At 44.4% G+C, this 10,266-nt stretch overlaps 1 protein-coding gene across 1 annotated transcript; it reads right to left on the bottom strand.

The window, feature by feature from the left end:
• Window positions 1-1,530: 1,530 nt before the first annotated feature.
• Window positions 1,531-8,490, bottom strand: LOC142819721 (uncharacterized). The gene is made up of 5 exons (XM_089772709.1): window positions 8,450-8,490; window positions 4,943-5,385; window positions 2,187-2,495; window positions 1,711-1,824; window positions 1,531-1,628 (listed from the first exon to the last, which is right to left on the bottom strand). The coding sequence occupies exons 1-5, from the start codon at window positions 8,488-8,490 to the stop codon at window positions 1,531-1,533; spliced, it is 1,005 nt and encodes a 334-aa protein (XP_089628835.1).
• Between the last annotated feature and the right edge of the window lie 1,776 nt (window positions 8,491-10,266).

Raw genomic sequence — 10,266 nt, 5'->3', positions numbered from 1 at the left:
CATAAAGGCTGGTTCTGGCCTCTCTAGTCTGCCTTGGAAAAAGAGCAAAAGCCACAGACTATGAGGAGCTAATGGGAACCTTTAAAAAAATGTCAGAATCCTAAGCTACTTTTTCAGCCACATCTTAGCATCCTTCCCAGGATAGGTTCTGGGCTAGGTACGTGCAGCTGGCATGGAGGAACTTCAAGCTTAACACCCAGTGTAAAAATGTAGCTGAAGGTCGCTTCCTGCTCCCTCTACACAAGGTCATGGCTTGGATGGGAAACCTCCACTAGCGTGGGCTGTGGCATCGCCTGCTTAGCTTCTGAAACTTCATTCTGTGGTTCTGAGTTGGCAGCAAATGCCCATGCTGGGGGCATGGGGGGGGGGAGTTCACCCGCCTAGGCTAGTGCCAGGGGAATGAGGCTGACAAGGGGTCAGTTAAGTGGATAGACCACAACTAAAGGTAATTGAGTTCCCTAAGTGATCCAGAAATAACCCTGCTGATCCAAGTCCTGAAGGAAATGTACCCAGGCAAGGGGCGGTGCAGTGAGAGAGGCAGAGGAGGAAAAGTCTCAGGGAAGCCCCAGCAAGGTGGGAAGTTGCAGACTTTGGCTGCTGATTTGATGGTCCCTGAGTTCAAACCAGGAGTTGAGGGTGGGCCTGGGGTCCCCAACAAGTCCTGGGGGGGTGTTGCAATCAGGACAGCGGGTTTGAAGGCTGCCTGAGGCAGTTCTGTGGGAGTCTGATACCCTGGGAGAGGGAAAGCACGAGAGGGCCCTGAAAGAGAACAGGTAGGGGCTGCGGTGAGAATGGGCGGATGGAAGAAGTTGTCAGAGCTGGATGACCTAAACCCGTGAGTGGCTAGAATGTCCCGCGGGGTGAATGAAATCTGAGATGGCATTATGGTGACATGTTTGAGAGGAGAGGTAAAGCCAGCATCCCACAAACCTGTAGTCCCCGCACCAGTGACCCTGTGTGGGGTTGTGCAAGGATGGCAATGTCAGCCTGGACGACGTGTCCAGAGAACGGACCACGGAAGGGGCTGTATTTCAAGCACACTCACATCACACAAACATCTTGACAAACACAAGACTTTCCCCGTGCCTCTCGCTCTCTCGATCGCCCTTTCTCCTTGCATCGCTTGTTTTAAAAAATCGTAAACCGCTTTCTGAGACTGCATCCATCACAGAGGAGCATTTTGGTCCCTGTACGGCAGAGTGGCGTATTCCGTCTGAAATAGCAAAAGGAAAGAGAGGATATAATTATTAGTTTTGTGTATTACACCAGACCCAGGAGTTGTTCTGTACCAATAACCCTACACGACACTTCCTTCAAGAAGGCGGAAAAGGATACCTTCAAATGAGACATCAGGAGGTAAGGTGTGGATACTAGGGATGTAAAATCCCATTCAATCGGTTAAATATTAAATTTAACGAGTTAAGCACTTAAACAGGGGTGAGTAGAGGGCTGCTCCAGCCCAGTCGGACCACCAGTTAAATGGTAACCGTTACCAATTTACTGGTTAACCACAGACATCCCTAGCAAATACTAGAGTAGAAAAACAGTGATGTACCAAAAGATGAAAAAGCCATTTACCTGTGGGATCTGCCTCTCCCGTACTGGATTCCCTGTTTGCACAGCTCTCCCTGATAAGTGAAACAAAGGGCCAGTTACACGAATGTGTGGTGAGCGACTGTTTTATGGCAGAGAGAGTTTTGACTGAGTTACCTCCGGTCGGGCGCTTTCTCCACAGCAAGATCAGCAGCTGGGTCAGGAGCAGGATGAAAATACAGGGCAGCCCGGCATAGAACACAATCTCACAGCCCGCAGCGTCTTTTCTCTCTGCGGAGTACAGAAAACTCCTGTTAAAGGAGGGCCCTAGATCTCTATCGCCCACCCCGCCTCCTGGGCAAAGAGAGGATCTTTCCTTACCGCGCCGTGCACATTGCTCTGTGAGCTGTAGCATGCTGCTGTCCTGGATGTGGAGGCAGTGGGTTGTACAAAGGACAGGGAAAAGGGCTGTGCAAAATGATCTGATTCTATTTCTCTAGCTGCGAGTAGATGTTGCTGCCACTCGGTGCCCAGAGACTACGGTGAAAATCGTGACAGAGGAACTGTTCTTCTTGGGACTAACAGTGCCATGGTGAGGGGCGTAGGATAAGTGCCCAGGGAGGCAGGTGAGGTTGGAGGACACGATACTGGACCTGTTTCCATGGCGATGGTAGCGCTGATGTGTCTTCCTGTGCCGCTCTCCTTGGCCGTACACGTGCAGCTCGTCTCCTGGTTCCACCACTCGGATGGGATTGTCGTTAGGCTCCAGATGCTGAATATCCCCTCCCCGTCTATGGCTCCGGCATCCGTCTGGCCCTCCAACGGCCCCTCCCCGGTGTCCCAGAGAACACTCCAGGGGGGAGTGAAATCTGAGAGCAGGCAGAGCAGGGGCACATCATGGGGAAGCTCAGCATCCCCTGGGTCGGAGGGTGCCAGAATGGAAAGTCTCGGCTCAGAGGCATCTAAAAGAGAGTCCCAGAAACTAGAGACTGGAAAGAGCTGCCAGTGGTAGCTCAGCTAGTGCCCCCCAGCCCTTTCCCCATGAGCGCAGCACGTTTGAAATGTCCAAGGCTTTGTCTGTGCAAGTTAAGAACATAAGAACAGCCCTACTGGGTCAGACCAAAGGTCCATCCAGCCCAGTATCCTGTCTGTCGACAGTGGCCAATGCCATGTACCCAAGAGGGAGTGAACCGAACAGGTAACGATGAAGCGATCTCTCTCCTGCCATCCATCTCCACCCTCTGACAAACAGAGGCTGGGGACACCATTCCTTACCCATACTGGCTAACAGCCATTAATTGACTTAACCTCCATGAATTTATCCAGTTCTCTTTTAAACCCTGTCACACCTAGCCTTGACAACCTCATTAGTTAACCTCAAACAGATTAGTAAAACATAATTTACCTTTACAGAAACCATGGTGAATTTTGCCCAACAAATTATGTTCTTCTGTGTATCTGGCAATTTTATTCCTTACTATTGTTTCAACCAATTTGCCCGGTACTGACGTTAGACTTACTGTTCTGTAATTCCCGGGATCGCCTCTAAAGCCCTTTTAAAATATTGGCATTATGTTTGCTATCTTCCAGTCACTGGGTACAGTAGCTGATTTAAAGGACAGGTTACAAACCATAGTTAATAGTTGTGCAATTTCACATTTGAGTTCTTTCAGAACTCTTGGGTGAATGCCATCTGGTCCTGGTGACTTGTTACTGTTAAGTTTATCAGTTACTTCCAAAACCTCCTCTGACACTTCAATCTGTGACAATTCCTCAGATTTGTCACCTACAAAGTACGGCTCAAGTTTGGGAATCTTCCTAACATCCTCAGCCATGAAGATTGAAGCAAAGAATTCATTTAGTTTCTCCACAATGACTTTATCATCTTAAAGTGCTCCTTTTGTATCTCAATTGTCCAGGGGCCCCACTGGCTGTTTAGCAGGCTTCCTGCTTCTGACGTACTTAAAAAACATTTTATTACTTTTTTAGTTTTGTCTAGCTGTTCTTCAAACTCCTTTCTGGCTTTTCTTATTACATTTTTACAATTAATTTGCAGTGTTTATGCTCCTTTCTATTTTCCTCACTAGGATTTGACTTCCATTTTTTAAAAGATGCCTTTTTATCTCTTACTGCTTCTTTTACTTGGTTGTTAAGCCATGGTGGGTCTTTTTTAGTTCTTTTACTGTGTTTTTTAATTTGGGGTATACATTTAAGTTGGACCTCTATTATGGTGTCTTTGAAAAGTTCCCATGCAGCTTCCAGGGATTTTACTTTTGTCACTGTACCTTTTAATTTCTGTTTAACTAGCCTTCTCATTTTTGTGTAGTTGTTCGTTGTCAGTGTCTAACCCTCTGGGGCATCCGCCTTGGGAGGCTCCCCCCCTCCGACGCTGCTCGGAAGTTTGCCCTAAGCTGGCCTTCGTGGATTATTTGCTGAGGATCATCAGCGTGTTCAATTCAGAACAACACACAAAGGAAGGACACCAGCCTGGGAGACAGGACACCTGAACTATAGCCCCAGCTCTGATTTGGTGTGTGTCTTTAGTCAACTTGGGGACATTATGTGAGTCACCTTTGCAAAGTGTTCTTGAGATCTAGCTATGAAAATCCTGGCAAAGGAGCGATTCTTCCTTGGACATAACAATTTGGCTAAGAATTCCTACTATGGACATTCCACAAGTCTGAGTCACAGTCTCTAGTAGCGCCTTAACTAATCTCTTGCCGGAATGCAGATCAAATCTATCGATAGCTGTCACTAGATGTACAGTCTGTGTTTATGTTCATATGTTCTGCAGAATGAAGAGTCCTATGTGTGAAGGACACATGGGGGGGGAATCATTTCATGAAGCCTGGTGACTACTTGGGGGAAAAAAATCTGGTTAATACTGAAGTCTTATTATAAGGATAGTAGGGGTGGGGGGAAGTATCCCATGTCCTGGACTCAGGCAGTTTCAGTAGGATTGGTCAGCAACTGTGAGAAGTTCTAAAGATACAGTGCTTTCCATCCCTAGATCTCAAAGTGCTTCTACCAAGGGACCCGTTGTCCGCCTGGTACAGATGAGGCAGAGAAATCGAAGGTCAGATTTTTCCAAAATGCCCCAGATTTTCAAATCTGCATTTGGATCAGATCACTTTAGAAACCTGATCATTTGTTTGGGAACCTAAATGACAACTTTTGGGTGCTGATTTAAAAAAATTCTTACCCCTTCCATGCCCAATGATTCAGGAACAAAACCTGTGTCTCCTGGTTTCCCAGCCCTTGTGCTCGCTTGCTGCCTGGTTTTGCAATACCAATAGCTGAGAGATGAAACTGGGGGGATCTGTCACAATCTTGCCCTAAAAGAGGTTTTTTTTTTTCACAACAGCCCCTAGCATTGGCATCTCAGTGTTCTGAGCCACTGGAAACTCACCTGTGACAACGAGTCTGGTCCCATTCCCAAAGTTGGGCTGTAGATACAGAAAGGAAAAGAGGCCACAATAATAAACCCCTGAGTCATTTCTTTGTACATTACTGATAATAAGAGAATACATTTTTGCTGTGATGTCCACTTTACTCGAGTATTTTCCCTCGGAAGAGTTAAACTTGGAACTCTGGTGAATCCACTGCAAACCTCCATTCTGTTGCTCCTTGTACCACATTGTGCTCACTTCTTCTTCTGATATTTTACAGTCCAGCTGTGCATTCTTCCCAGAGGTCAGCCATAGCTCTGTTGGGCTTTGCAGGATTTGTATCTCTTCTTCCGAAGCAGTCACTAGATGGGGAAGAACGTGTGTACAGTGAGCACTGGAAAAGGCTGGGTTTTTCCAATAACTATACGGAGTAGATTTAAAAACAAAAACTGGTCTGGTAGCACTTTATAGACTAACAAAACATATAGATGGTATCATGAGCTTTCGTGGGCACAGCCCACTTCTTCAGATGACCAAAGATGATCTGAAGAAGTGGGCTGTGCCCACGAAAGCTCATGATACCATCTATATGTTTTGATAGTCTATAAAGTGCAACCAGACCAGTTTTTGTTTTTTTAAGTTTATCCTGTACAGACTAACACGGCTACCCCCCTGAAGCTTCTATATGGAGCAGACGATCCAAGAATAAACAAAACGTTTAATTCACTCATTTTAATTTTTCTCTATTTCTAGCCATGTGTTAGGATTCATGTAGCCTGTGCGGGAATTAATGTCATGTAACAACAGAGATCAGTTGCTGGGGTTCAGACTTCAGTCCCCTGCCTTAATCAGAAGAGTACAAGTGCCCACTTCTGCTTATCCTAATCAATAATAAACTTTAATTTGATTAAATTTTGCGTCAGAGCATCATGTATTAACTAAGCCTCTGGTGTTTCAAATTCTGCTTTTGATCATCTGCAGAAAAGTACATCAGCTTGTATGCAATAAATGTGCAAAAAAGAGTTGATTTTGCACCCCAATGCACAATATTATCCAGAAACTATTTTCAAGCAGTTTGCACCTCGCATTCAGCTGTTTCAAAACACAATATTTCATCACCTCTCTCAAGATTTCAGTCAATGAATTGAAAGATGTGAGAGTCTCTCTCCCAAGTCAATGTTAGCACCTCTTGGAATGGCAGAAGATTCTTGTGTATAGAGTTAATTGTTTTTAAAGTGGTAGAAAACAAGCATGAAATAAATCAGGTTAAAATACTCACTGTGCAGATAGACTAGAAGCATCCCAAGTGCCTGGTGAAGCATCTCGTGCCTTTCTTCAGTCATGAAGAGGCGATGCTGAGAGACAAACAGACGTCTGCTAGCTAATGGATCACTTGATGAAAGACTTTATCACGTGGAGAGGAAAATGTTCTGTTTCCTCTTGAAGATCAGGGGGACAAGATGCGTGACAGAAAAGGAGGGCAGAAAGGTATTGATAACCCAGTTGAAAATTGTACTGCGAGAGCCAGCAGAGCAAGCCAGTGGAAGAATATTCCTTTGCCCGTGAAATCGATTAGAAAAGAAATTCAAATTCAGACTGACTTTCAGCATGGTATGCGAGGCTGTTGCGATCTGTTGAGTTCTAATTGGATGCCCATAACAAGACTCTCTTCTGACTTCAGTCCTATGTTTCAGGGATGCAGATGAGATTAGCATCAATTTCACACTGGTGCCGGAAAACTGAAGAACATGAGGAAAGGAGCCAAAAGAAAACTTAGCTTGAATGTTTCATTAAAATGATAGACCAAGGAAAGGGCTGAGGGTGGAGTCCTCTGGGTGGAGCTAGAATATGGAAATGTGATGGAGCGACTCCATCTGGGAACGTTTGGGGCAAAACCTACTTTCAGGGCACTTATTTCAGATATGTGCATAAGGCACGTTCCTTCGTTTTCTGTGCAAAATTGTTTCCAGAGAGAGCAAAACTAAATGCCCAGTACGAGAGTCCATACCCATCCCTTCCAAAGAGTTTATACCAATCAAGGGCCCAAATTCAGTGTTGAATCCTTGTGTTATGCTCTGACCCTGCTCCTGAGTCCTGCTTTCTATGCTGGGGACTTTTTTCGGGCGCGTGCTCTTAAATATCTCCAACACCTCCCCATCTTGTGCCCTGAGACCATCATACATCTGAGCCCTCTGCCCTGAGCCCCTCATGCTCCAATATCCCAGACTCCTGGACTCCCACAGCTCCGACCCCCTGCCATAACACTCCTGCACCCCAACCTTGTGCCCTGAGCCCATGATACATCTGAACCCCCTGCCCCGAGCCCCTCATACATTCCAACCCAGACTCCTGCACCCCCACATCCAACTTGCTTCCATAAGATTGACAGAAGACAGCCTGAATGCCTTCATGAAGTTGGATTCGACCACTTACAATGTAAACCTCAAAGAACCGTGCAAAAAGATGCAGCAGCAGAAGTCCTATTCAATAAAGTCTGTGAGTACAATGTTTCATTGATGCTATTATTAATCACTATGTCAATGATGATTAATATTACATTGTATATTTTCAGACATGCAAATGGGCATTCTAATACGGCTCTTTATTGGTCGCTTGTTCTGAATTTTGATGGAGTTTGGCTCTTTGGTTTGAAAAGGCTGCTGGATTAGCAGCTTAACTGGGATCACCATTTCCACGCACCTCTGCTCCCTCCCTCTCTTATAGCTGTTTTTTGGTGTATCTGCCTGAAACTTATTACAAATGTTTATTAAGGAAGTCATAGCTGTAGCTAGTGTTGTTACAGAAATGCATCCACATTGGGGTAGAAGCACCTAAATCACTTGGGAGCCTAAGTCATGTTTTAAAAGGTAATTTAGGAACCTGGAGGAGGAAGCCCATTTTTTTCCCAGTGGCATGTAGGGGGTTCTTACAAGCAGATTTACAAAAGTATTTTTGAGGCTTAAAACTCCAGGCAGGTGAGGAGTAGGGTTTCTAGAATCAATAGGAGCCAGGCAACGTAGTTTTGTAGGCAAGGTTGAAAAGTCATCCTAAAGACTATTGCTCCCTGCCAAACTTAACTGATCTCCATTCATTTTATATTACATCTTTTCTAATACGAGTCTGTTAAAATCCTAGACAAAGGGAAAGATACTGTCATTGTTTTGACTGATTTTTATTTCTACATTATGTTTTACAACATTTAATTGAGACTGACCGTAAAATAAAACCACAGGCTACAAGACAAACAACCATGTTTGCCGCAAAGGACCAATCATGTAAAAAATACATGAGAACCGGCTGTCTGAGGAGCTGCATTTGCTGCTGTGGTCAGTTTCCACCCCCACGTATTTTGCCACTTGTTGTTTGTTCTGCTAGCAGAGCGTTGGGGCTGGTTGCTTTTTCAGGTCTCTCTTTCTGCTTTTGGTAACCATGGAAGGGTCAGTTGCTCTCCCCAATTCCTCAGCGGATGGTTAGAGCAAAGGTGAAGCAGAACAGTCCATGAAATAGCCACAGAATCTGGAATTTACCTTTCAGTCCTGCGAACTCTTGTGGTGTACAGCAGAGACATTGAGAAACTGAATTATATATTAGTCTCTAATTATCCATTACACAATATGGCCTAGTAGATTGAGCCCTGGACAGAGATGTGGGTTCTATTCCTGTCTGTTCTGTTGGGTTATCTTGAATAAGTCATTTCCCCTCTCTGTGCCTCAGTTTCCCCATTTATTAAATGGGAATAACATTACTGATGCCCTTTCTCAATCATATTGGGACCTACATATGATAAGCCTCTGGTTATCATAAATGAGGTGCCAAACAGGATGCCCTGGTATCAAAGCTATCCCAACCAGGGGACTAATTGTTGTGAATTGTGTTGTATCACACATTTGCTGTACACCCATGATACACCTCATAGCCACACAAACACTAACAAGTTCTGATCCAAAAAACAGGACTATGTAGTACTTTAAAGACTAACAAGATGGTTTATTAGGTGATGAGCTTTTGTGGGCCAGACCCACGAAAGCTCATCACCTAATAAACCATCTTGTTAGTCTTTAAATTGCTACATAGTCCTGTTTTTTGTTTCAGCTACACCAGACTAACATGGCTACATTTCTATAAGTTGTGATCCTGCATTCCTGGGGTACCCAGTTCTATTCCAGTTTGAGGTGTGCAAAAAGAATCTGAACTGCACAGTTTGTGGCAGGTGATAGAGCTTGAGTTGTTCTGGACTCTGGGGGAGTGTCTAGACTACAAGGTTTTTTCAAAAAAAGTGGCCTTTTTTCGAAAAAAACATCCGCTGCATCTAGACTGCTGCTGCATTCTTTTGAAAGTAAATCGAAAGAACACGGCAGTTTTTTTTGACCACAGAAAACCTCGTTTTACCAGGAAGAACTCCTTTTTTCAAAAGTGATCTTTTGAAAAAAGGCACTATGTAATGCAAACTGTACTGGTTGTAGTCTAGACACTCTTTTTCGAAAGAGGCTTGCAGTCTAGACGTAGCCTGGAGTTTCAGCCACAGAGACTTCCCGGTCTCATTTCTCAAGTGAACCACACTGGGAACATTCAAGGTTCACTTAAAGTCCTCCAAGGGTCTGTGATGGATGGAAGGGGCACTGTCCTTTTCTAAAGATCCCAGCATTCAGTAACTTAAGGGATAAACCCAGGGAGTTCGGAAGTGTTGGCAGGGAGCCTGGAGAATCAATGGGAAGACAATGTTAAGATTTGAATTGAAAGGGGATCTGTCTGCTACTTGACTTTTGAGGAGTTCATACCAGGAGCTGGGGAAACAAGATGAATTAAACCAGGCAAGAGTACTATGCCTAGAAAAGAATATCAGACCTAAAATTGGACTGGACCTTGGCAGTACAGAAACGTGAGTAGACAGGGAATGTTTTTAGTTAGACACAATCTGGGTATTTTCTTAGTTTTGTTGTTTGGTTAGATTCCTCTGTGCAGAGTCCATGTGCCCTCCCTCAGTACACTGTAACTAAAGCTGAATTCCAGGAATACAACTCTCTGTGCTTTAATCTGTTTTTTCTCAGTTGCTCTATAACATCTAGCAACCAAGTATGCTTTACCAAGTATATCTTTTCGTTTTGTTAATAAAGTCACCTTTTTGAAGGCTATGATCTGATTCTTGTGTCCTGGACTAAACTGAGAGGTCAGCTCAGAGATTACAGTTTGTGTCCTGTTTTTTTTTTCAAGATCTCTTGTGGTGGAAGAAGTTGGCAAGTGATTTCTTCCTGGATTCAAGAAGAAAAGTGTTTTGTTTTGTTTTTTCACTTGGATGGTGGCAGCTACCTTCCAAGATTAGGGAATCGGTGACCTTAGGGTGTTT

The sequence above is a fragment of the Pelodiscus sinensis genome, chromosome 22, assembly GCF_052426305.1.
Source record: "Pelodiscus sinensis isolate ZL-2025 chromosome 22, ASM5242630v1, whole genome shotgun sequence".
Lineage (NCBI taxonomy): Eukaryota > Metazoa > Chordata > Testudines > Trionychidae > Pelodiscus > Pelodiscus sinensis.
This window is presented reverse-complemented; position numbering and strand designations above follow the sequence as displayed.

What these genes read in the sequence shown, in the direction of transcription:
- LOC142819721 (XM_089772709.1), bottom strand. Translation starts at nt 8,490, where the DNA reads ATGTCTCTGCTGTACACCACAAGAGTTCGCAGGACTGAAAG. An exon ending in AGAGTTCGCAGGACTGAAAG is followed by an intron (nt 5,386 to 8,449) that starts GTAAATTCCAGA and finishes TAGTCTATAAAG; the next exon opens with TGCTACCAGACCAGTTTTTG. An exon ending in TACCATCGCCATGGAAACAG is followed by an intron (nt 1,825 to 2,186) that starts GTCCAGTATCGT and finishes TGTACTCCGCAG; the next exon opens with AGAGAAAAGACGCTGCGGGC.